This window comes from Mus pahari, chromosome 12 (genome assembly GCF_900095145.1).
Source record: "Mus pahari chromosome 12, PAHARI_EIJ_v1.1, whole genome shotgun sequence".
Classification (NCBI taxonomy): Eukaryota; Metazoa; Chordata; class Mammalia; order Rodentia; family Muridae; genus Mus; species Mus pahari.
Window position 1 is genome coordinate 38,716,538 of NC_034601.1, and position 25,904 is coordinate 38,742,441.

General features: G+C 46.8%; 2 protein-coding genes across 5 annotated transcripts in view; one reads left to right on the top strand and one right to left on the bottom strand.

Moving 5' to 3' along the window:
* The window catches only part of Ccdc191 (coiled-coil domain containing 191), a 70,856-nt gene extending 62,985 nt beyond the window's left edge, over positions 1 to 7,871 (top strand). The window contains exons 14-17 of the mRNA XM_029544334.1: positions 680 to 823; positions 3,116 to 3,268; positions 3,882 to 4,027; positions 7,392 to 7,871. Of these exons, the coding sequence (XP_029400194.1) occupies positions 680 to 823; positions 3,116 to 3,268; positions 3,882 to 4,027; positions 7,392 to 7,536 (588 nt within the window). The 3' untranslated portion in view covers positions 7,537 to 7,871. The remainder of the gene's footprint in view (positions 1 to 679; positions 824 to 3,115; positions 3,269 to 3,881; positions 4,028 to 7,391) is intronic.
* Positions 7,872 to 12,627: 4,756 nt separating this feature from the next.
* Positions 12,628 to 25,444, bottom strand: Zdhhc23 (zinc finger DHHC-type containing 23). Of its 4 annotated transcripts, none has more exons than XM_029544710.1 (5): positions 25,305 to 25,444; positions 24,591 to 24,859; positions 18,983 to 19,693; positions 16,940 to 17,107; positions 12,628 to 14,981 (listed from the first exon to the last, which is right to left on the bottom strand). In XM_029544710.1, the coding sequence occupies exons 2-5, from the start codon at positions 24,731 to 24,733 to the stop codon at positions 14,714 to 14,716; spliced, it is 1,290 nt and encodes a 429-aa protein (XP_029400570.1). In that variant the 5' UTR covers positions 24,734 to 24,859; positions 25,305 to 25,444; the 3' UTR covers positions 12,628 to 14,713. The 4 variants fall into 4 exon arrangements, with proteins under 4 accessions (XP_029400570.1, XP_021065577.1, XP_021065574.1 ...); XM_021209918.2 differs by having other exon boundaries at positions 16,940 to 16,996; positions 25,144 to 25,444; XM_021209915.2 differs by having other exon boundaries at positions 16,940 to 17,098; positions 25,144 to 25,444.
* Between the last annotated feature and the right edge of the window lie 460 nt (positions 25,445 to 25,904).

Genomic DNA, 25,904 nt, shown 5'->3' on the forward strand with positions numbered 1-25,904 from the left:
TCTCTCGCACCTTTATTACAGACTGCTTTTTATTAAAAGACAGAACTAGATAATGGTACCTGAAAGGTAGACTGTTAAGTCCTGTCATCTTTCTTGGTCACACTGCTCAGGAGTCTTTCTTCTGTGAGAAGCACAAGGTGCCTTCTTTCTCAGGGAACCACCAGGGGCAGTTAATCTTGCTGCTCAGGACAGAAGGCTGCTCTGTGATGATAAATACTTTCAGCTTACATCTGGACTTACTGTTCACTTCGGAAAGAAAAATAACTCAGTGGTGAGAATAGTCTTTTAGACTTTCCGTAGAGTTTCTTGTCATTTTGCCATCATTATTTATCTGTAAGGCTGTACATCATAATTCTAGTGATGTTTGCATTGCTGCTCTTTCTGTAATAAGGAAAGGCTTCCTCATTTCTCCCTTGACTAGACTGTTTTGACTTTTTAGTAATGAGGGAAGTGGTAGCTCATTTCTGTAAACACTGTTGGTTAAATCCAAGAACATATAGCTTAGGGCTTATGACCAGCATTCCCTTCCCTCCTCCAAAATCCTTTAAAAAATATTCCTGAGTTTTAGTATAATGATCAGCACGTTATTTAACTGTTAGATGTTAATTTTGTTTTCTTTTAAAATGAAATTCTTTCTTTGGTTTTTAATCATGGAATTTTTGCGTCTTTTTCCCCCCAGAAAGAACTAGAGAAACAGAAGAGAATTAAAAGAAATCAAGAGTTGGAAGCAGTAGCCAAAGGTCATTATGAGAGGGTCTTGCTAAGGAAAAAAGGCCTGGAGCCCTGGAAGAGACTTCGAATGCAAAGCAAGCACAACGTTGAGGTGATGTCACCATCATGGTATCAGCCCCAAGTTAGAAAGTCAGCTTTCTCAGAGAGCATGGACACCCAGTCAGGCTCTAGAGGGGGGAACCTTAGTGAGGGGACCTTAGTGATTTAAAGCCAGAACAATAACTGCCTTGAGTATGTATGTTCCTGCTTTGAGTAAGAGCCCAGATTTGATAATCTAAACACTTGTAATTTTACAGGTTTTGGAAAGTAGAAAGATTTTATTAGAGATCGCCACTATAGGAGTAATAGAGGTGACTAGATTTTATCATGGTTTCTAACAGAGAAAATCATAAGCGTGATTTCTGCTATGATTACAGCCATAGACAAAACCAGAATCTCAGTGCATTATAATGAACTACTCATCTCTCAGGAATCTGCAGACCACCTGTAGCTTCGCTCCAGTCTCTTCCCAGCCCTCCTTGCTGGTTTCAGAGATGCTCAGGTTGTTCCTTCCACCTAGCAATTAACTAACAGGCATAGCAAGCCAAATTACATAAGCCTTCTGTCAATCTCTGCTGTCCATCACCCTGCACTGGAGTCCTGTCTCCCGGGTCCTTGTGATATCCATCAAAAATAGAGAGTGTTGAGTCCAGCATAGGTAAAGTGGATTGCGGAAAAAAGTGAAGAATACTCCCAAGGGGTGGCAGTGCAGTGACCAAGAGACCACAGTGTCCCACTTCACATTTTAAGGCAAGCATTCTATGCCTAAAGTGTCTAGGAAAAGCAGCTTTTCCTGAAGGACACGGTCTGTGCCAGTGTGACACACCCAGCTGGAGACTCGGCTAGGAGGAGGCAGTGTGTATCTTTATTAGAAAGCCTCCAAGTAGACAGTAACCTTTGTGGCTTAGAAGATAGTCATCAGGTCTGGAGAGGAGGCTCATTGGTTGAGTACTTGATGTCCTTGCTGAGAACCAGGGTTCATTTCCTAGCACCTTTGAGTGGCTAACTGGCTGTTTCTTCAGGCTCCAAGGAATCTAATACCTTCTTCTGGCCTCTGTGGGCATCAACATACCCTGACACATAATAAAAATAAAACAAATCATAGATAACTTTTGATTCAGGCCATTTGGAATGTCAGGTCTCTTCCCAGGACTGAGATATTCAGATCCCATTCTTTTGAGTGGTAATCGGCTCCATACCTCAAGGCCTTGGTTTCACAGTGCTGCTCATTATGAGGTGAAGGTTCACTGCCAGTGTCTTCCAGGCTGATAATCTAACTGGTCTTCTAACACTGCCCACTAATTTTTCACTGAGCAGAACAAGCATAAGGCTCAAGGTCACTAAGAAGGATGAGGCTCCATCTACTCCATCGGGTGGTGCTGTGAAGTCACATTGCAGAGAGTACAGAATGCTGTTATAGAAAGCAGGAATCTGCTCTGCCACAGGGATCCTTGAAATCTAACACCAATGAAATGACTCACATTACCCAACAAACTTATCCAGTACATAGAACATTCAAGTAATGGTCAACAAGTTCAGACAGACGGAATGTTATTCTGCCTTTGGCTGTCAGGTTTTACATGCTACAGAGCCCCATGTGATGGCTGCTCTGGCCAGTAAATGTGACTAGCAGATCTGGGATGCAGCATGTTCACAGTGATGGGTGGTTAGGTTAGATGAGACCTAGAGAAATGTGTCACTGGTCTAGAAAGGACTGCAATGAGAAGGTCTTTTCTCCTGTCTGTTGAAGGGTCACAACCATCTCTTTCATACATAAAAACTGAAGTGTATTTATTTTGGATGATACTCTCAGCCACTTAAATTTGTAAGACTTTAAAATGTTCATCATGTTATTTTTGTATCAATGGTTTTGTGGTTTATTGATAATGTCTAAATTTCAATCCTGGTGACAGTTCATTCTACAAACTAATTGAGAGTATTGACATTTCCTCAATTAGACAGTGGTTAAGTACATAATAAAGAGCGGTCTGTTATGGAATTGCTGTCCAAGTTCCAGCAGAACAAACTGAGAACACTGCCAACCACCCGGTCCAAAGGCAGACAGGAAGGGATGGCTTGACAGCTGCTTGGTCCATTGCATACCCAGCCAGTCTCTGACCTTCAGGGAGTCAGCACTGGAAGATCATGCGTGATATGAATCCATGACCTCCACGGAACAAGGCCAGTAGTCTTGGTCTTGTAGATCATAGGCTATAGGCAACTCCAGTATTCTTGTCTAGTGCCTGTCTAAACCTGCTGTGTAGTATCATTTTTCTATGTATGTCTCCTTAAGTGATTTAAAATTCAAGGAATAAGTTCCACTTTTCATTAAAAAATTTTCCAGGTAGCAGAAAAGTATTGCTCTTTGGCTTTACAAAGAAAATGTCTGCTCAACTGGCTCCAGTATAGTCAGGAAAGTTTGGCTACAAAGACAACCAAGGCTGATCAATTTTACTCCAAACTATTGTATAGGAGAAGCATCCGGAGCTGGTTCCAGGTAAGGACAGGGGAAAAATTGTTTAAATGCATCTCCTTGAGCTGAGTGTGATGACACTTACCTATAGTCTAAGCACTTGGGAAGCTGAGACCTTCTCTCAGTACCTCCCTGTTCAACTCCCCATTAAAAACAAACAAACAAAAAAACAAGCTGAATGACTTGATAATGCTACACCCACTTTGGTTTTTCAAGAATACGGAGCCATGAATCCAGTTCATTCCTTTGAAATATTGAACCTTGGGTAGTATAAAGTCTCCAGCAACATGTCACTTTCCTCATAAAGTGTGGTGTGTGTGTGTGTGTGTGTGTGTGTGTGTGTGTGTTGGAATGAGTCCTTCAGCTTTTGTTTCTTAATATTACTTGGTTTTCTGTCTCACAGTACTTCAGTGAGTTTGGAAATGTCCCTCCTCAGTCTTACTCCTATTACAGTTACAGTAAATTACAGAGGATAGTATTGACTTGGCTGCCTTGTTAGCCTTTCTTTCAACCCTTTGCATCCTTTTGTATTTTGCTTTGTATGTCTCTGTTCTGGCATTTTCTCATTTGCTTTTAGCTTACTCTATGTGTCTACTGATTTCATTTGTCTCATTTCTATCATGTCTTTACCCACTAGTATGTCAGTGCTCTAGAGAAAGAAGTCCAGAGACTCTGCGCCTACTTACTGCAGAAGAAGATTTTCAAGGCCTGGCTTACCACTGTCAGGGAGCTGAAAATGGATTCCCAGAGAAAGCTTAAGGTTGCCGCAGAACACTGTGACAGGTAAGGTGTGGCGTTCTCACGAAACTGACTCCCCAGCTGCCTGAAGCATCTTCTCCTGCTCGCACAGTGAAGAAGGGGTGTGGAGGCAGGAGAGCCAGGCCTTCAGAGACAGAGGCATCCTAGCTCCCGATGTACAGGTAGCAGCAGCATAGGAAGGCATCTGTACAGCGATGAGGAAGCGTGTTCACCCCTCACAGGGGCTGCAGGGGCCACCTGTGAAGTCCATGGGACATGCCTAAGCAGGTGGATGTGTTCCTTAGTACTCATGTGGTTTTCAGTTTTTAACATTTTTATCACATGCATGCCTGGTGCTCATAAAGGTCAAAAGATGGCATAGGCTCCCCGGGATCGGGAGTGGTGCTTATGCACACCATGTGGGTGCTAGAAACTAAACTCAGATTCCTCTGCAAGAGCAACACATACCCTTATCCCAGAGGTTTATTTCTTAAGCTTGACATTTTTAAACATTGTGGAATATAGCACAAAGTTTTAAAGTGCTTAAATCACACGAATATGGCTGGTAATCACTAGACCCCCATGTCACCATAACTGAGGTCAAAGTGGAATAGCACTGTCACCTTCCCAGTCACAAGTCCCTCCTACAGGTAAAGAAATCTGCTGATTTGTGCCATGAACCTTCTCCTGCTCTCCCCAAGCCCTCAATCGTATCATGTGGTTCCTTGTGTTGAATTCTGTGTATAGATGACCTATTGCTGATGTTTAAAATACAGCTAGGTCTTATTTGTTGAGAAATAGTGTAATCCACACAAATATAAGCAAGTGTATGCTTGCTGTCTGACTTCAGAACTTCCCTAAGCATCTGCACAGAAATGTTATGAGTAGACAGAAACAACCCTTTTGACAGTCAAGCAGTTATGTAGTGGGCATCGCCCTCTCCTCCCTGCCTGTTGTTTTTGTTTTTGTTTGTTTTTTTTTATTCTTTGTTTTCACTGTGTATGAGCATCTCTTGCACATCTTGTTATACCAGTATGGCCACTCCTAGCAAAAACTGTTTGTTCTTAATTTATAGGCACTGGAAATCAGTGGTCTGAGAATATGCTAACAAGTGGATTATAGTTTAGTGCAAATAGAGATTAACCATGCAATAGTGATAATATTCAGGGGACTTGCCTTTGAATAAAATGCATCTGCTTTAGAGGAAGGCGAGGACACAGTACCTAATGACTCTGCATTTATAACCTTTGAACCTCCTCATCACAGGGCCAGTGACATCCTAGTGAGTAAAGGTCCCTGCCACCAAACCTGATGACCCCAGTTCAGTATGTGTCCTCTAACCTCCATACTCACACTGTGGCATGTGTGTGCTCCTATGCATACACAAGACATACACACACACTAATAAAATGTAATAAAAGATAAAACTTTGGCTGGAGAGATAGCTCAGTGGTTAAGAGCATCGACTGCTTTTCTGAAGGTCCTGAGTTCAAATCCCAGCAACCACATGGTGGCTCACAACCATCCGTAATGAAATCTGACGTCCTCTTCTGGTGTATCTGAAGACAGCTACAGTGTACTTAGATATAAATAAATCTTAAAAAAAAAAAGAAAAGAAAAGATAAAACTTTTAGAATTAAAAAAACAAAACTTTAAAATGAGTAAGAACAGATTTTTGCCTTCTGGGCCACGGTGAACACCGAACAAGGAAACAGTAGTGTGTTAATGCACTACTCAGTCGAACTCATAACTGCTGTGTACTGAGGTTCATGCCATCTTGAATATATAGGCATTCATCCTCCATGTGCCTCAGTTGTCTGTCTCTCTCAGCCTGAGGATTCACTTGCGCTTTCAGAACACAAAATCTGACTTATGGTCACTGTAATACCCTGGGGGAGTGATGCCGTGAGTTCATTTTCTGACAACGGAGCGGTATACACCTCATGCAGCTCACTGCACCCTACACTGGGTTTCCTTGCTGTAAATCACCCTGTCCTACATCATCTCCCTGCTCCGTCTCCTAATTCACTGTTGTGTATAATCTCAAAGATACAATAGCAAGATAGTGTTCCTTTTTAGGGTTTGAGGCAGGAAGTCGGTATAGGAACTATGAGATCAACAAGAAAGGAAATCCATCTGCTCGGATAGAACCTCTGCTGTGACATGGTCTCTTCCCCACTTTGTTCCTGCTTCCTCTGTCCATGCCCCACTGGCGGCCTATTCTGCTCCTCAGAGGCACAGTGCTTACTTCAGCTTAAGGGCAGTCTCATCCTTCACATTGTTAAGCTCTGCCCCATGTCACCCACTGACCAGCTTGTCTCAGTGTGTCTATCCATTCATTGCTCTACGTGGTCTCTGAGCTAGGAGATTTCAGAGTAGACTAGGAGCTAGAAAGCCTGGAACAGAGTGAGGAGAGAGGAGCTATGAATGGCAGGGGAGACAGAGATGTCCTCAAGTCTGCGAGTGACCCCTAGAGATGACCACGGGAAGCCCTCACTGGTGGGCTGAGTGGAGAGAAGTCAAATGCAGTGAAGCAGTTCTGCTTAATGGAAGCCAGTATTATCCAAAACATCAACCAGCGAACAGCTATAAGCTTAATAATGACCGAGGTGAATTCTTGAGCCTTGTTAGCTACTTAAAGGAACAAATATCACTGCCTCTAGTTTTACAAAAAGCCTCAGCAGCCTGTGCTTGTGTTCCGACCTGTAACCATGTGATCCTGCTCAGTGGATGCTAAGCTTGACTCCTGGCCTTTACTCCAGGCCTGCAGGTGCACCCACTTCAGTTCTGTAATGCATCTGCACAACTCAGATATTCCTCCCCGAGGCAGGGCAGCGCCTGTGTTTCTCCACCACCGGCCTTTCCCCACTCTCTGACTCTGAAAGGCTAGCTGTCTGAGTGGGTAGAGACTGTTGGGCCTGCCTCAGCATCCCCAGTGGCATCCTCTTGTGTAGGCATGGTCAGTCCTCAGAAGGCAGGTATCCTTCCCACAGACAGCACTCCATTTCAACACGAAACCTCCAAACACCAGCTTTCCACCCTTGGAATTAGCATATTTTTTTCTCAGCCAAATTCTAGCTCCTTTCTGTTGTAGTTGGGGATGAGCCCACTAGTCAGGTTTTAAACTATGGAAACGCCAGGGCCTGGATGCCCTAACTGAGCTCTCCCAGGTACAGTCAGTCGTTATCCTTACCTTGACAGCTGTCTGCCCAAGCCCAACCTAATTCCTGGTCCTGGTTGGTCGATATACAGGCTGTGACCAGGCCAGCTGAGGAGTCCCAAAGCCAGCACTGTTAGCACTGGGCTCTGTGCAGCGTCATTCACCAGTCACCCCATCCATTCTGTTCAATAGCACTGTGTGCTGTCAGAATTCCCATTGATTTCCCCCTCTCCCTTTTCCCCCTTTAAGGAAGATTCTCATGGTCACACTGGAGATGTGGAAGGCATTTGTAAAACTTACCAAAGAAGAAAGAGTGAAGGAAGAACGGCGAGACCAGCTCCGCCGGAAGGTCTCCGAAATCCTTCCAGACTTCCAGATGCTGGGGCCACCGTGATGACTGCATACCAGTAGCTACCCGCTTGCCCGCCAAGGGAAGTCTTTGGTGCCTGGACATGTGCAGGCTGTCTCCACCCACACACCAGCTGAGCCTGGCCGACTTTCGGGATGTGTCATAACCAGGGGAAGTGTCTTGGGATTTGTTCTTCCATCTTGATCTCTCCTGGATTGCTAGGCATCTGTTGTAATGTCTGTCACAGTGGGTCATCCTAAGGAGCAGGCTAGGCACCACTGTTGAGTGTATTTTATATATTCTTAGTGTAATAAACTCGGGAAAGATGAGTGTGCCTGCCTGGACTTCCGGAGAGGGTGTCCTGATTGCTCACTGTGAGCTGCAGTACGTGTAACACTGGAGACAAACAAAGCAGTGAGGACTGAGAGAGGGGGCCTGGGTGGCCAGTGTTCTGTGACCAGAACATGAGTGACAGGTGCCCAGCAGGGCCCACACTCTCAGTGGCAAAGCATGATTAAATGTACTCTACACAGCTCAGCAGGCTGCAGCAGCTTATCCTGATTTCAGAGCAGCTAGGACAGCCAAGCACTTGGTACATACCAAGGCAAGCGACAGCTAGTACCAGCTCCAGCAGGGACCACCCAGCCCCTCATCTGAATGTCTAGCCATGTTCCCAACCCAGCTTCTAAGTAATCCATCTGCTTTGTCTGCTTGGCCTGGCAACTTACACTGAATTCAAAGAATGTTCTAATATTTAGGATTCTGTAAAGATTGATCAAATGTTCCCTTCTGTGAACTTTTACACAGAATCATCTGCTAGGAATTTTTTCATTATAAAACTTGTCTTTATTGTGACAAATTCAAATAGCCCACAAATGCACACAGTAAAATGAGAAACCTTCCCATAGCCCAGAACAACTGAATTGGTAAAACTGTCAGGTGAACATGCTCCATCCGGCATAGTTCTGGAACCACCCAGCTACATGCCATGCAGAGGCTCTGGTCATTTCCTCAGGAGACAAGAAAATACCAGGGCAGAGCTGAACTGCATGCAGTCCACACACCTTTTTATTAATACCATATGACTGCCATCTAAAAACAAGTGTTTCAAAGACTCATGGCTACAAGAAAAATGCAAGGAAGTTCATAGTCTCACTCCATCTAAACCACTGCTTATACTTAACTATAGCACACTTATAAAATATTGGCCATTAACACTAAAAAAAAAAAATCAAAACGACACACAAATATTAATTTAATACCAAGCCTAGAAATAAGGTTGAATTCTTTGAGTAAACATGTCCTGAATAAGTCATATTAAAAATCGTTTTCTATCTTAAACTTGATCTTTTCTTCACCCAAACGTCAACCAGAAATTGCTTCCTTGGGATACATATGTTGACTGGGTCACCTGGACAGTGCCAGCTTGCAGACCTCTTTGAAGAGAACACTTGATAGGCCATAGTGAAGACATGATCTGAAACACTGCCGCTACCTAGCACCTGAATAGACAGTATCTGACCTTTAAACCCAGGGAGGAAAAGAGGAAGACAAAGTGTAGGGTCTGCAAAGGCCACCAGACGGGGATGACAGTGAGGTAGTCAGGAGGCCCCACAGCTCAGAGCAAAACACTTTCAGGACACACCAACAACCACAAACAGTTTTCATAAAAGAAAGCACTTTATTTTCCTTTTAAACAACGTGGTCACAGGACATTATTTTGCACAAAAGGCAGGAGTTTGTAAAATTTCCATTTTAAAGGCCTGGCATCTGAGTCTGAGGTGCTAAGATGTAGATACAGGGACAAAAAAAGTAGAGTCCAGCCCTCAGCCTCCAGCTTGGCTTCAAGAATCTCACTTCATGTTGTAGGCCATCCATATTAAATACTGAATTTAATATTAAAGCCATTTCCGCGATTCACTTACTCTGTCATCAGACACAGAAATCGGATCACAAAAAGGCCCCAAAGACATCACACCATCATCCAATCACCCAGACTCTGGCACAAGCTTGAGTTGGCTGCTCTGACATGGCATCTTGTCAGTGGCTCTGCCTGAAAAACTTTTATTTGTACCATTAGCGCAGACTAGCTCTGGGTTTAAAGCTTTGCCTTTTAAATAGGGATTTTTAAAGGTACAAAGCGACACCAGGACATCTCCAGAAATCTCAAGCCCAAGGTGGCGAGAACCATGTGCTCTGCTCACCATTCAACCTGCTGTTCCTACAGTGAAATGCTCAGAGCCAGCTCACATCCAGACGGCTGTCCATCAGCAACAGGACTCAGTCTGGCCACTTCTGAACAGTCCGTGAATCTCAGCAAACATTCACAAGAACACACTGAGTTTCATTTGGTGTTCAGTTAAATAAGCATGGCTTTCATTCCCACCCCACGGCTTCTGCGTGTTTAACATCAAACAGTTCACCTGCCAAACTTATGCTGCGCAAGCCAGGCTCCGAGCAGTGCATCTCGAACCCACTGCTTGTTTGAGAAGGCTCCTTTTTGAAAGGCAGGGTTAACCAAAATATGGCTAACAGGAAGTTCCGTCACAGAAATCTACTCGGCTAGTTTAAAGAGATGAGTGAGTGCATGGAGCATTGCTTTTACTAAACTTCATGCTTAAAGCTGTGCTTCTGCAAGGGTTCACTTCTGTACATTGAGCTTAATTATAAAAAGCTGATGTCCCCGCCAAAAGAAGGAAGTCTGTTAGGCAGATATCAGTATCACATAGACTTTTACTGGCATTGTGTTTTCTGGCAATGGGAAGTTCTAGAATACAAAGTTTTCTTTTGCTAAAAATATTAAGAGTACCAAGGAGTATTGAGGGGGGGGNGGAACCGGTGTGTTTCTTTGGTGGTAGAATCTACTTGGCAGCGGTTGGTTTTATTTGGAATAGAAAAAAAAAAAAAAAAAAAAAAAAAAAGGAAAACAAAATTACAAAACCCACTGGGATAAGAAATAGACATGGTGTCCTACTAGAAGTCAGGGTTCTGTGAAAGATGGGGCGGTTTCCCTGTGTCCTTTGTTTTCCGACAGCCCCTGCTGCCTTCCACTGTGGGCAGGGTCCCCTGCTCTGAGGGCCAGGCTGCCCTTAGAGACCCTTCCCTTCCTACCTCTGCCCTTTCCTCCCTCCAAACACCTCCGCTTTAAAATTCAAATAAGGTATAATTAACATCCAATAAGTGTACCCACGTGACAAACGTGGACACCACCCCACTGACTTACTTTAAAAATCAGTATAGCTTTCATTATACTGAATTTATAATCTTTGTCTCGTGTGATAGGCAAGATTATTCAGGTAAATAAGCCCTCGTTATAACAGCAGCAGACATTGTAAATATCTCACATAATATTGAAGACAAAATATTTTCCAATATCATGCAAAGAAATATTGGTCAGACTCTAACTGCAGCCAGTGTTTCAGCTCGCTCCCAGCAGCAACGCCTGCCGCGGTTAGCTTTGCGCCGGGTGCTTAGTGACAAAGTACTTTGACTTAATAAAAATTTAAAATACATACTCAACGCTAGTCGCAGAATTCTTGGTGTCGCTGAATTTTGCAGTTCCTATGACTGACTACTGCAGGCTGTGGTGGACTCTCGGGTATATTGGGGTCAGCCAGGCAGTGTGGTGCTGTGCATGATTCTAGCCCCAGCAATGGCTGGGTTGCAAGTGTTTACAGCTAGGAGGACGAGGATGTCTACAGGCATGGCTGGCAGGTATGAGGTATGCAGGTTTGGGAAGCAGGTCGGAATGATAGATTTCTTCCTTCCGGCTTGAACACTGCGTTGGGTTGGTGGTTTAGTACACAAAGACTGGAGTGTGTCTCCAGATGCGCATTCTAGGCAGGACAGCTCAATTGGTAAAGTGCTTGTCTCTCAAGCATGAGGGTCCCTGTAATCTCAGGGCTGGAGAGGTAGAGACAGGGGGATTTCTGGGGCTTGCTGGCCAGTCAGTCTGGCTAAACCGAGGAAAGAGACGAGTGGGGAGAGGGAGGGGAGAAAGAGAAGGAAGGGGGAGACGGATGGAGAGGGAGAGGGATAGAGGGAGAGGGGAGGGAGAGAAGAGAGAAGGGGAGGGGGAGGGGGAAGGAGGGAGAGAGGGGAGAGGGAAAGAGGTGGGAGCAGGCCTTCCAGGCAGGCGGTACAGTGGACGACAGTCAGGGCACCATCAGAGGAAAATGCCATTGGGAGAGCAGAGATTTACAATATCCTAGCAACTATGTGGTTGAGGGGAGCAGACAGCACTGTCCCCAAAACACATTTAAGGCTTCATTTTCGAGGTGTCAGAGTGGCCTGCTGGAGAGGCAGGAGGGTGACCTGCACAGTACTTTGTGAGCTCCTAAAACACTTTTCTACCAAGGAAGGGATTCCTCCTTTCTTCCAGTCTTCATCCCTAGTGTTTGCCCTCAAGTTTTCCAGAAGCAATCTCCTGTCTTCTTTCCTGGAAATACACACAATGGTGTGGCAGCAACGTAAAGGATGGGGACAGGGAGGGATCTTTATGAAGCTCAGACATAGGACAAGAGGACCTGCTTATCTGGACTCACTTTGGTGGGGAGTTCTTGCTCCCAAGGTCAAGGGACGCTAGCGCATCCACAGATGCTTGGAACAATCCACTCACAAAGAGCTTGCCTTTTTGAAGACTCCAGTGAAATCTTCTACTGTCTGGAGAATACCAGAATCCCACAAACAGCTTAAGATCATAAAGCACAAGGGTCGGATTGTAGACTGACTCTTAGAAATGAACTGCAAAAAACTGCGTGCACAGTTCCCATTTCCCCTCTATGGAGCAACAAGACCGAGGCAAATTTAAGGTCTCACAAATTATCTTTGATCTTTGGGATCCCAGAAACAGTACATGTGTAAAAAACAAAGGAACGAGCAGACTGAAAGATCTACAAAGCAAGGATCTTCTTACAGGTTTGAGCTTCGTTCTGCAAACCATCAAAGTTCTCCAGAAACTTCAGCTTTGGAGGCTAGAGAGATGGCTCAGCAGTTAGGGGCTCTTCCAGAGGACCCGAGTTCAGTTAGTGCCCAGGTCAGCTGGCTCATGGCTGCCTATAACTCCAGCTCCAGGGGAAGTTTTCTGGCCTCCCCTGTACACACACACACACACACACACACACACACACACACACACACACACACACACACAAATCTAAAAAGAAAAGAAATCCCGGCTTCTTAATTCCTGTGAGCCACGGAGCCAACAAGGAATCCCTGTCCATTTGAGGGAAGCTGAGTGGCCTCATTCCTGTGACCCTTGAGTGGCAAGATCTGAGAAAGAGAGTGCTCATTCCTAATTCTCCCAATGCTGGGTCTTGGGGTAGTGCTCACCTTCACATCCCAAGCGCACTGCTGCTGAAGATGCAGCAGGCACATGGACTGACTATCCAATTTCTGTAAATTTTCTCGGCAGTTAGATGTTCAAAGTTGGCTATGTACCTAGCATTCAAGAGACGTGAAAACTACCAGTTTCTGCCTACATATGCTGTCTTTGACATTACTACCATCTCTCTTACCTAAAACCCACAACGACAGAAAATAGTTGTATCCAAGCCAACTTTAATAAGTGAATGTTTGACTCTGGACCAGGGATAGGCATTGCCATAAAAACCGCAGGCAGCAAACATCCCCAGGCTTGCTCTGGCTTACCCAGTGGAACATGGAGTCTATTATTTATTAAACAATAGATCTCTGGGGAGAGCAATGACAAGCCTGAATGAAAATGTGGTACATGTCTTCAGGAGAGCCCTGGTTAATGGCAAGTCTCAGGTGGTGCTTGGCGCAAAGGGCAGACTAACTCAAGAGGTAGTATTTCCTCAGTGTGTACAAGCAGGCACAACAGCAACCAACAACAAAAAAACCCCACAAAGTACTGTTTCCCCTCTATGAAGCAACAAGGCCAAGGCAAATTTAAGGTCTCACAGATTATCTTTGATCTTTGGGATCCCGGAACAGTACATGTGTAAAAGACGAATGCCTTCAAGATGGAGTTTTCCTCATACAGCTCTCCTATTTCTATGGTTTTGCCCAATCTGCAGACTTCTCCAAGTTTCAGTTCTGAGACACAAAGGAATCATCTTAGTGCTGGGGATGAGCTGGAAGGCAGTGTTCTGTTCAGTGCTGGGAGGCGCGTGTACCGTGTTCTCTCCTAGTGAGATGCGTGTTCATAAGGAGGATGAGTGAGTAGCCATGTGGATGTGGGAAGGTGTCAGTAACCGCGGACAGAGTTCATGCCAGGCTGATATTCCCATTCAGTGCCGTAAACCTACAGCACTGGAAATACACGGACAATAATAAAAAAATCAAGCCCTTGATATTAACCAGCCTTCACAGCCACAGAAAAGGGACAATGTTCTCAGAGGACAGTCGCCTCACCTTCCAGCCACCACTACCAGTGTGCTAGTGCCTCACCCAGGTAAAACATGGAAGGAGGGGAAAACCTGTTAGAATTATAATAAATATAAGATGATACATTAACAAATAAATATATTTGTCACCTAAATTTCTGCCCATTACATACTGCACACACAATCATCATCTTCATCAGCTGTCCTTCTCAAGACAAGATGACCTCTCTTGACCCTCTTGTCATTGCTAACCTGTGAGAACAAAGTCTTAACACGGAGAATTTCCATAACTGTACAAACTGATTGTCTTAATAGTATCGGCGTCAATGTTCTGACCGACAGGCAGTCTGCTTCGGTCTCAGGGATTTCCTGATGCCTGATTCCTCTGAGTGCTTGACTGGGCTGGAGTGCTTCCACATCCTTCCTCAGGTAGCCATCATGGCTGCTCCGTGAGGTGGCCAAGCAGCAGAAGCCCCCATACAGATGAACCTGAGACTCGGGAAAAGTGACTCTACCGAGGGGTCATATGGCTATTAAGAATTGAAAGGAGGGCAAGGAACGCCCCGAGTTCTAACTAACGTCCGTCCTTATATGAAAGGTTTGAGTGATCCACAGCCTCTGTGCAGCATCTGGTGCCTGAGTCAGCAAGGGGACAGGAAGGAATGGCTCTGTCTCGCGGCTTCAAGACTAAACCCCCGTAAGTTATAAAGGCAGAAGAAATATGACCCTTTCTCCAGTCCTCTCGCCAAACCTGAGCATAGCCCTCCAGTCCCTCTGAGAAGTGGGCAGTGGAAATGAATCCTGCATGGACACTGACTGATGTGTGAAATGGAAAGGACAGGAATGTTCTGCAGAGCTGCGCAGAAGGCACTTCAGACGATGTCCTCAGCGGGGTTGTGGACTGTGTGTGTGCCCAGGGTGGAGAACTGGAGCCAGTTGCGCAGGAAGCCCCTGTTGTACTGGCCTGTGTCCACGATGAGCCCACAGAGGAGCCGGCGCCCGGTCTTCTGGCGAAGGGCCTGCTGCACTTCCCTCTCAGTTACGTTGTAGCTGATGTTTATCAGCTGGATAAGGAAGATGTAGGCCATGCCGGCTGTGATGATCACAGAGTACCACACACAGGTGAAGGATAGGGCTGAGCTGTGGAGAAAGGGGTCTTTCTGAACATTCTGTACTTGTCAGTGAGCTCCTCTCCAGTCCCCACCCCCTCACCCTACCAAAGGATAGCTTAGGATCCTCAGAATGCCAAAGCCCCATCCAACCTTTTCAATTCTCCTTTGGGTTGTTAGTACATGTTTTTCTAGTGTGTTACATTTAGCAAAGGATGTCTTATTATACTTTGCAGACAACAAGGTATTCAGCACCTGTTTGCTGAATGAATGAGCAATTCCTAATTGTAACTGTTGCAACTAACTCAGGAGGAAACAGGCTCCAGGAAGTGTTGTTGGTGTCCTCTAAGAAGCTGTAGATGGAAACCTGAGAGCAGGGCTACTGTTCTGTCTGCAATCTAGTGCTGGCTGAGCGCAGACAGGATAATTCCCAACAGCCTTTTACGTATATAAGAGCCAGGCTGGAGCAATGGCTCAGGGTCCTGGGCTCAGTTCCTAGTACCCTAGAGAGTTAACACACAATCCCCTGCAACTCCATTCCTAAAGACCAGGTGCCCACTTCCAGCCTCTGTGCGAAGGCATACATTCACATACATTTGCATTAAATAGCAATTTTCAAAAATAAAAAATATCTCTAGGAACCTAACATTCCAAACAAAATCATACATGGCAGGATCATCTTCCGGGCTCCCTTATGAGCTGCAGGGAGAGGCATACTCACTTGAAGAATTAGCTGGAAAAAGACACACACAGACTCTTCAATTGTAAAGCCACATAGGAGCTCACAGATGATAACCCAAAATTTCCCCCATAAAGCTGAGGTGACAGGAACCACTACAAGGATGAGGTGAGACATAATGGTGGCCCTGGGCACCTATTCACTTAAGTCAATCCACCAAGGACACAAGCATTCTGCATTACAACTTTATCACCCTCATGACATCCAAGGAATTCACAGTGACTTTCCATATGTTTAGAGAAGAAAGTTACCACAAGAGGGCTAATTGTCACCCCAAAATATCTATAATGTCCACATCTAGACTACTAAGGACTAACACCATGCAGGGTATCTGGTAGCAAAACTAGAACTGGCTCTGAGAGCTGAGAGGAAAGAGGAGCCCCCAGAGCCCCCACACTGAGTGAAGAACTTAGAGAATGGACAGGAAGCACCCGGCAGTGGAGGGAGGGGCCCTTGGTGTGTGGTATGGAGGTTGGCAAGGGCACTCCTGCTCTGTAAGGGTGGGAGTGCTAAGGGGACCCCTGGCGTGTAGTGGGGGTGGGGCATGAGCACCCTTGATGTGGGGAGGTAGGAGTAGCAAACGTGCTCCTGGTCTCCTGTTGGGAGTGGCGTGAACACCTCAGCGTGTGGGGGTGAATCAACACAGAAGAGCCCCACTTACAACACTACATGCAAATCTAAATAGTTTATATAAATGGGTTCCCACCTAATGATGTCTAAGGAATCTCGACCTAGATAACACAGTAATCATGAGTAGTGAATTAAAAAAATAAAAATTAGAACAAACCATGAGAGGTTAGAGAGAAAAGAATGGCTACACAGATAGGAACATCTCTCAAAAGGAGCACGCTGCGTCCTCAGGTACAAGGAAACTTCCCAGCTGTGGAGTCCCTGATAGAGCCAAGCCTTGTTTGTTTGTTGGGACAGGGTCCCTCTATGGAGACCTTGCTGGCTTAGAACTTGTTTTGTAGAACAGACTGCCCTCAAACTCAGAGAGATCCTGCCTCTGCACATTAAGTGCTAGGATTAAAGGTGTGTGCCATCGATGATGCTTCTGACATTACCCTGGAAGTTCACCCATAACCACTGCAGTATTTTGCTGGCAATCTTAGAGATGCCCACCATCCCCAAAGCCCGTCCTATGCTTTGACTGAGAACTGCTGACTTAACTTAGGAGCAAGTAACTCCCACTTCTGGCAACGTTTATTACTTCGTCGCTGGCCCTCCTGGCAGAGGGTTGCACAACCTACCTGTAATTAGCGTAAACTCCAGGACAGTAGAAGAGGGCTGTGAAGAGGCTTCTGTCCCTACAAATGGTGTTCAAGGTCAGCGATATTCCGTAAACCGAAGTGAGCAAGAAGACGGAAAGGGCAAGTATAAATGCTTGATGGTTTGATTCTCCGACGCAGCTATTTATCCTCAAAACAGCAGGGGGGGAGGGACAAATACATTTGTTTGAGAATGTCTCCTGTAACTCATGTGATATACAAGAAAGCCTTTAAAATACCGACAGTAAGAACTTCATTTATGAAACAGCAAATCATTATTGTTTCCGTCTTGGGGGGGAAACCTGTCTACTGCGTGACGAAGTCTCACATTCTCTATGGAAGGATAGAACCATTATCACTTAAAGCTGAAACTAATGACACAGCAGAACACAGCTAGCAAGTCTATCCGTATAGATACAGAGCTTGCACACATGCGGTGTATAAGCCTAAGTGGGGATTTTATGGAGTGCTAACAACGGAGCCCGGCTTATTGTGCGTTTGACAACACTATTGTTGGGCCACACCCCCAGCCTCTGTCCCTAAATCTTAGTAAGTGAGGTCTATTACCTAGCCATGAGGAAAGTTTATTTAGCAGTTATGAAAACTTGAAAAGTCCAGCCAGAAATACCCGCACAAAATAGCAAACTAGGCTTAGTACATCCGAGAGCAGCAGAAGGATCGGGAGCAGTTACAGCTATGGTGCGGCGTGGCAAACATGGTCCTGTGTCGTGGCCTCTGTGAGGGGAGGGTGCGCAGGCTGGCCATCGCTTCTGCACAAGCATCTCAGAATGCTCAAGGGCCAGAGGTTTCCCATGGGACAAGCTGTCAGACTCTGCAAGCAAGCATTTGGAAATGGGCCACCACACTCAGGCGCACATAATAGGAGTAAATGATAAAGGCAAAAAAGTGCCCGTCTAAAAATGAAAACACCCCTTTACAGGGAAAGAGAAGTCCCAGAAAAGGCTGCCCCTGTCTTAGGGCCACTTCAAGACCTCCAGGCACCTCCTACAGTCTCCCTCCCTCCTGTTCTCTTCAGGCCTAATATAGTTCAGTAGCCCACACTGCCCAGAGAGCAATCAACTGCAGCCCTGCCACTCCCAGCCTTCGCAGCTGAGTGCTAACACTCCCTTCAGCTCAGCCACTCACTGAGTTTTAGAGCTGCACTTTATATGGTATGGGACTGATGGGCCTTCCTTCATCACTGGCTGGCTGGAAGGTACAAAACAAAGCCCATCTCCTGGCAGGTAACAATACAGGGACAGCTGACAGGACCGCAACCACACAAGGGTGAGTGGAATCCCTGGTTGCAAAAAATGATTAAGGATGTACAGCCAACAATCACCTGAAGACAGGGACCACCTCCCAGAATTCTCTGTTCAAGGGGAAAAGACCAATACCGACTGTGCGATAGTGGCGTGTGCGCAGTGTGTGTGTGTCTGTGTGTATACTTGCATGTAGAAACAGTTTGATGCTGGTATCTTCTCAATCATTCTCTACAGTACGTTTTATTAGTCAGGATCTCTCATTGGACTTGCCAACTTGCTAATTCAGTTAGATGCGATGGCCAGCAAGCTCCTGTCTCTGCCTTCCCAGCGCTGGGATAACAAGCACGGGCCACTGAGTATGGCCTTCGTGTGAGGGTGCAGAGGAGAGAACTCAGGGCCTCTCGCTTGCAGAGCAAGCATTTTACCAACCGAGCCATCTCCACAGTTCCTGACTAAATGCATTTTTAAAAACCAATTAAAGGGAAATTGTAAGGGAAAAGGGAGATAGGAAAGAAAAAGAAAGGAAGAAAAAAAAAAAAAACCTCCTGAAGTTTTTCTACTAATCTCGTTCAGGAAATGACTGAAGGCACTAAATCTGTGAGACTCGAAAACCCGATGACTAAGTGGGAACATCCTCACAGCCTACAAATATCTACAAGGTGTAAAACTGGGGAAGAGACATTTTAGGACACCATAAAAGAAGATCGAAATGGCTAGGATATGGATTGAGTTTCTGGGAATCCAGATTTTTCCAACATACCAGACACAGTGATGATCCATTCTCCTTACACAGATACCACATATCCGGCAGTGCCATGCCCGGGCGGGTCGTACTAGCTGGCACTTGGCACACCAGTCTTCCTTCACTTTGGCAGGGCTATCAAGCCCCACCCTGGAGGAAGCCCTAACATCGTCCTTCAGTGTGCGGTTGTTGAGGCTCCCCGAGGCGTCTGTGCCGGGGAACCCTTTGGTCTTCTCCTGCCCGTTTTTGACCGGGCATTCGATTTGGCTGTTGCTTAGGGATTTGTCATTGCATGCTGGGTTGCTGAGGTAGCCTGGATTCTTCTTGGCTCGGTACAAGGCTAAGAGTATCAGAAGTAACCCACAGGTGAGGAGGGCCAGCTGAGTGGGCCCCACGCGCCCCTGGGGGACCACTTCCCGCAGGAACACATAGTACATGTAGCCCAGTGAGAACAGCCCAAGGCTCAGGAAAAACAGAGTCTGTTCTTTCCTTCTGTGAGTGAGGTAGTAATACCAGAGTGCCAGCATGGGAAGGGAGGTCAGAACCACCACCCCCAGCAGGAAGTGCCAGGAAGCCACGTGAAGGAAAACCGGCAAAAGCACAAGTGGAGGGACGATGCTAATATTAACTTTTTTGGCTCCTCTGAGCCAAGGAATTCGGAGGCGATCAGAAATTGTATCCGTGATTCTTTCGCAAGTCTCCGGCCGAAGTGATTGACAGGTAAGCCATCTATTCAGAGAGAACAGAGAATGGGCTTCATGTGGATCTGGTGAATGAAAACCTACAGGGCCCCAAATGTCAAACAGCAGCAGAAACGATAAGACACTAAAAGCCATCATTTTATTCCCACGGTACTAAACACAAGCTTTTCAGATTCGTGTATCTTTTTTTTTTTTTAAATAGGAAGACAATGCTTATAAATGTTAACTATCAGCCATCTTTCCTAAATACACAGCTATATACACATATTCCATACAAATGTCTAGACCCGAGTGGTGTACACTCAAATGAATCTTTAAAATAAAATCTTGACAGTGAGAATTCAAAAGGCATTATTAGGTAAGTGGAAATGGTCTTTCAAGGAGGTCTTAAGCTCAGGGGACAGACAGCACAGGTGCTTAGTGGGAGGGTGTGGGCTGTGCTTGACCTTGATGGTCAGTCAGCAGTGGAGGGGAGCGCTTCACTGAAGAGAGGTAGGTGCATTCAAAGCCTGTCCTGCGCCCTGGGAGTGAACCAGGCTGGCCTAGACAGGAGTCTGCTTGAGAAAATGAAGTGCAAACTAAAATAAGTCTGATGACTACACAGAATGGGGTCTGCTGACTTTGCAGGGAGGCATGCTGCTATTCGAGTGTTCCAATTTTAAAACTGAATCCTCAACACCTAAGTACTAAGAGGTGAAGCTGCGGGGTGTGGTGGCACACACCTTCATTCACAGTTGCATGAGGGCCTGGGGCAGGAGGATATCTGAGTCCAGCAATTCAAGGCCAGAGCAAACAATATAGGGAGACTTGGGGGGGGAGGGTGGTCTTTTAAAAGGTGATTTGGTCACAAATCACAGGAGAATCCTTCACAAATGGGATTAGGGCCTATATAAGAGAGGCCCCAGGACTCTTCCACCACGTGAAGATATAGCAGAGAAAGCCATTTATGAAGCAGGTAGTTGAACTGTGTTCGCGTCCTAGTGTTCTTTAGGAGGTAGGATTGAGGAGCAACGGAACAGAGTATTAACTAAAGTGTTGGGGTGCTGCACAGTTTCTCCTGAACTCAGGCTCCAGTGGGAGTAAAGGAAGGAGGGGCTGGGGGAAAGGTCTGCTGGGCAAATGCTTGCTGTTCAAGCATGAGGACCTGAGTCTCCATTTCCAGCAACCATGTAAAACTGTAGGTGCAGTGCTAATAAGCACTTGTGACCCCAGTACTAGGGAGAGAGCAGTGGCTCCCCAGAGCTCACTGGCTCCCAGCCTGCTCAGTCTGTGAGCTCCAGAAACCCTGACTCAAAAACTAGGGTGGGGATCTATTTAATAAGACATCTGACACATCTCTGGCCTACATATAACTACATGTACAGACAATAAAATAATAACAGTAAAAACAACAGTAACAACTACTACTTTAGGGCCTAGGTTGATGGCTCAGTTGGCTAAGCACTTGCCATGACAGCAAGAGGAACGAATTCAGGTCCTCTGTACCCATGTGAAAATTTGGACATGGGGCTAGCAAGGTGACTCAGTGGATAAAGGTGCTCATGACCATGACCTGCGTTCAGTTCTCATGGACCACTGACCAGCAGGTTGTCCTCTGACCTACTCATCAAAGCCATGGAATACACATGCATACACGGACACATGCATTATAAAATAAAAAAATGTGGGGGTATGAACTTAAGAGTCTAGTGCTGTGGGAAGTGGGGTAAGTAGACAGGGAGAGTCCAGGAACTTGCTGGTCAGCTAGTCTAGCCAATAGAGGAGCTCTAGGCTCACTGAGAGGCACTGTCTCAAAAAAAATAAAAAAAATAAGGCAGAGAAACTATTAAGAAAATCACTTGACAGCAAACACTGTCTACCAGGAGCACACATGTGCACGCGTACACACACACATACACTGACTTTAAAGGAAAAAAATGTATAACCAAAGGGGGAAACATAACTTGAAGATCTGGAAATTTCTTGGCCTTCTGAACCTGTCTTTACAGTAACTGCAAGCCTGTGAGGGGGAGAACATCAGAGACCAGTATAGATGGGCCCTGTGGTGTGCACCCAGACAACGGGAGGATGATCCTTAAAGCTCTGGGCAGGGCTGTGCCACAGGCAGAAGCCTAGAATGCTTGGGACACAATGGCAGCGTGGTCTCACAGAAAATGGCTCAGAATGCCCATGAGACTTCAGGGATCACTCCTAGTACCACATCAAATCTCTGTTACCCACATTCCTCGTCCCACAGACACCCCCCAGGTGCAATGTAGGCTACTGAGGCCACTACTCCCAAGGGCATCAGCGGTAAATGTGGGTGGCATCATTTGTTCCCAGTTCTACAGCCCTGAAGAATACAAGCGCCGTGGAGGCATTACTCTATCCATGTGGATGTCAGACAATGTCCCAAAGAAAGTCAAGGCTGAAGCCAAGAAGTACCACAGAGCCCTCATGAGGGCACTGCCTTGTGTACAGATGGGGATGGGACCACTGCAGAGAGCCTCGCCAGGAAGTGCCTAGGAAAGCTGAAGGGGAAGAACTGACCAGGACCCAGGAGCCAGCCCCCCACAAGCCCTGTGCAGCCACAAGACTCCAATGCATGAGAGCTACAGTAGGAGCAAAGCCAGACTTAACTCAGTGCATCTGGAAGGTAGGATATTTCCATCACAAATGTCACTTGTCCTGTGGGTGTGGGACCTGCCATTCCTTTTCTTTCTCATTTCTCTTTCCTGCTGTGGGAATGTCTTTCAATGAATGTCCCACTATTGTGTTTTGAAAGTTCACAGTGTTATTTCTTCTTTACTTTGTATTACTTTCTGCCCGCGAGTGTTTTGCCTACATGTATATTCAGGCATCACGTGTGTGCCCCGTACCCACAGAGGTCAGAGGACCATGTCAGCTCCCTTGGGACTGGAATTACAGGCAGTTGTAAGATGCCATGTGGGTGTCGGGAACTGAACCCTGGTCCTCTGTAAGCCCAAGAAGCACTCCTAGCCTCTCTTCTGCCCACGGCCTGTTAGCCACAGGCCCACAGCCATGGGTCCTTCATGCGGAGCCTTTCACATGAGTTTCACCCGTTTCTGATTTACGCGATGCCACCCAGACCACTCTGGAAACTTAAGATGTCTGTGCTGACATTTGTGCTGATGATTAAACATTGGAGGTTGTTGGGAGGTACGGGTTGTATTCTTCATGTGAAGACGTTCTTCGGAGGGGACAGAGGTAGACTGCCAAGGACCCGATGTTTGTGGCTAAAATTCATGTAGTTCCAACCTAACTCTCAATGCAATCTTATTCAGAGGTGGGGCTCTTGGGAAGTGTAGGGTCAACAGGACAGAGTGTGGATGAGAGTAACATCCACACAAAAGAAGACCAAGGAAGGCAGGGCTTTCATCCTTTTCCGCTCGCCCGGGTGGGGATGCAGTAAGCAGGTACCACCCATGAGGAAGAGGGGCCACATTAGATACTAAATCTGCCAGCATTTGGACTTTGGGTTTCTCCACCTGGAGAACCGAAGATGGTCTACTTCTATCACATGCAATGTATTTTGTTGCAGCAGCCTAAGTGGACTAAGACAGGCAAGAAAGAAAAGGTAATTTAGGCAAAAATAACTGTAGGCTTTTTTTTTTTTTTTAAGGCAAGACACACCTTAAAGTGAATGGGAGATATCACCTGGAGTCACAGAGTAGTAGTAGGAGTGGTGGGAACGGGGCAGCCAGTCTCCAGGAAAAAAGAGCAGAGGAGAGAACTTGGGACAGCCCAGGCCCCAAGGGCTAGGAGAGAGGAAGAGTTGGCAGAGTTAATGGCAAAGCCAGCCGCCTTCCGGAGTGACGGCCATTATGTAAATGGCATCCGCTCTCCATTCCTTAGTGTAAAGTGCTCTATTTTTCTCAGGATGGATTTTAGACTAAAAGTCTCAAGAAGCTATATTTAAGGCTACCTATTTAAAAGGAAATACTCTAGAAGAAGACAGGGAACAAAGAGGTAGTGGGCTTTACGAGTCAAGAGTGTCAGAAGTCTGCAGTGGTCCCCATGCAAAGCTGTTCCTGGCCTGATTAACAATCTACAGTCACCGTGACTTTGAGCCAGAAGGGACAATTTCTGGGAAAAGCTTGATTCTAACATCCCTCTTCCTATCACTTTATGCCTTCCATAAGCAGATGTTTGAAATACATATGTTTAGAAAAATGGCTGAAAGCAGTTTATGATACAAACTGTTTTGAACCGAGGTTAAAAACTCTCTTTTTAGATAGCCATCTCCATGGCTGAGACTGGTGAAAGTAAAGGTCAAAGATGAGACAATATTACAACCAGGACGGTGCTGCTACACACAGAAAAACAGTCACTCCCCACAAGGTGTACATGGCCTCTCTCTCCAGAAATAAGGGGTGAACTGAGAGCAGAGAAGCCATCTTTCACCCTCCAAGTTCCATGCGACCAAGTGAGAACGACCCCATGCATGGGTCCTACTAAGATCACTGAAAATATAGAACTTTCTGGAGTGTTCATTTAAACTTGCAGCATGTGTGCTGGATTGCGTTCTTTTATACATTTAATCTATCTACTATCCTCCATGATCCTTTAAGACGAAAACCGTTGAAGTCCTCATGAACTGAACTGCATAGCTGCCGGCTGCTGTCACCTAACTCGTTTTTTATAAAAATCCTCACACCTGACAGCAAAAAAAAAAAAAAAAAAAAAAAAAAATTTTAGAAAGAAAAAAAACCAAATAAGGCTGCAGCTGACTGACTCGCTTGGAAAAACTCAAGTTTTTAGAATTCTTTTAAAAAAAAAAAAAAAAAAAAAAAAAATCTCTATTTTAGATCCTTTGGAATAGCAAGAGCAAACCTCAGCAGTTTGGACGGCAAACCTGAAGGAATAGATATGTAGGTCTCAACAGAATCAGTGGGGTCAGCAGCATCTGGAAACCTTAAGCTTACCTGTCACAGCCTTCATCTAGGTCTTGACAATCACACAAACAGGCAGCCACGTGGTTCTTTTCCCCATTTCGATCTATGTATTCGCAACAGCACAGGGGCTCCAATTCGGGTTCCTCGGTTTTCTTTTTTTTGACTGGCTTCATATTGTCCTTTAGTATACTGATTTGTACCTGTCACCATGAGGCATAAGAAGCTCTGGGACGGTAAAGGTGGCAAGAACTCAACTCACATCCTGTAAACACATCCTCGCTTTTCATTAACGCCAACGCCTGAGCAATAAAAAAAGAAGAAAAGGGGGGAGGGGTCTTGTTTTCATCAGGCTTTTCGGGCTCCGCGTGGCCTGACAGGGGGGTTCCTTGACTTCTGGGGCTCTGAGCATCTTCCCCTGCCCTTCTCAGCTAGGCTAGCAACATCTGGATACCAGCCGTTCCCATGGCGACAGCCGACCACGCGGCCCGGGACAGCAGAGCTAGGGCGGCCCAGTTCACCTGCGGGTGCCGGCTCGAAGGGCCGGGCTGTCCCCACCCCAAGGCTGCGCGCCGTGGAAACTCACCCTCGCAGGTGCAGGCAGCGACGCCCTGGCGCTGCAACCACCCACCGGCCCGGGGATGCCAGGAGCCCCAGCAGCCCCGAGGTCGTCCGTCCAGCCCACTCCGAACCCGCCGCTCCGAGGGCGTGGGCGGGCCTGGAGAATGACCTTGGCGGGGAAGTTACCTGCCCTCCCGACAGAGGCGGGGACCCGGAGGAGGACCGGCTCCCCTGGGCGCGGCTGAGCCCTCGATCCCGCACGGCGGGCTCGGGCGTGCCGGGCGGAGTCGCCCACCTGTGAGCACCGCCGGTGCGCGCGCCTGCCGAGCGAGCCAGTCGCCCGCGGTCGCCGCTCCGCAGGTCGGCGCGCGCTTCCGGGTGCCCCGCCCCCGGCGCCGGGATCCCGCCGCCCGCACGTGCGCCGCCTGCCCACGAGGCCCCTCCTCCGCCGCGCTCGGGCCGAGCCACCTCGCACCTGCGCCGGGGTCCGCCCGGTGCCGCCAGGGGCGCGGGATCCGACCCCGGCGCTCGCGCGCCGCCGGAGTTCCGCCGGTCGCTGCGGCGCCGGCAACAGGCGTTGGGGTTCGATCCGCACCGTGGCCGCCTTCAGCGATGCCACCCCACGAGTCGCCCACCTTCCCCTGAGGCCCGCTGTGGACCCCAAGCCCGGCTTATCCAACTTGTTCTTGCTCGCGAGTCCTGGAGGCTGGGGCTGCGTTCCAGCCAGGCCTCGGTGGTACTTTTGATTCAGTAGTCTGCGCATTTGCAATGAAATTGCCCAAGAGA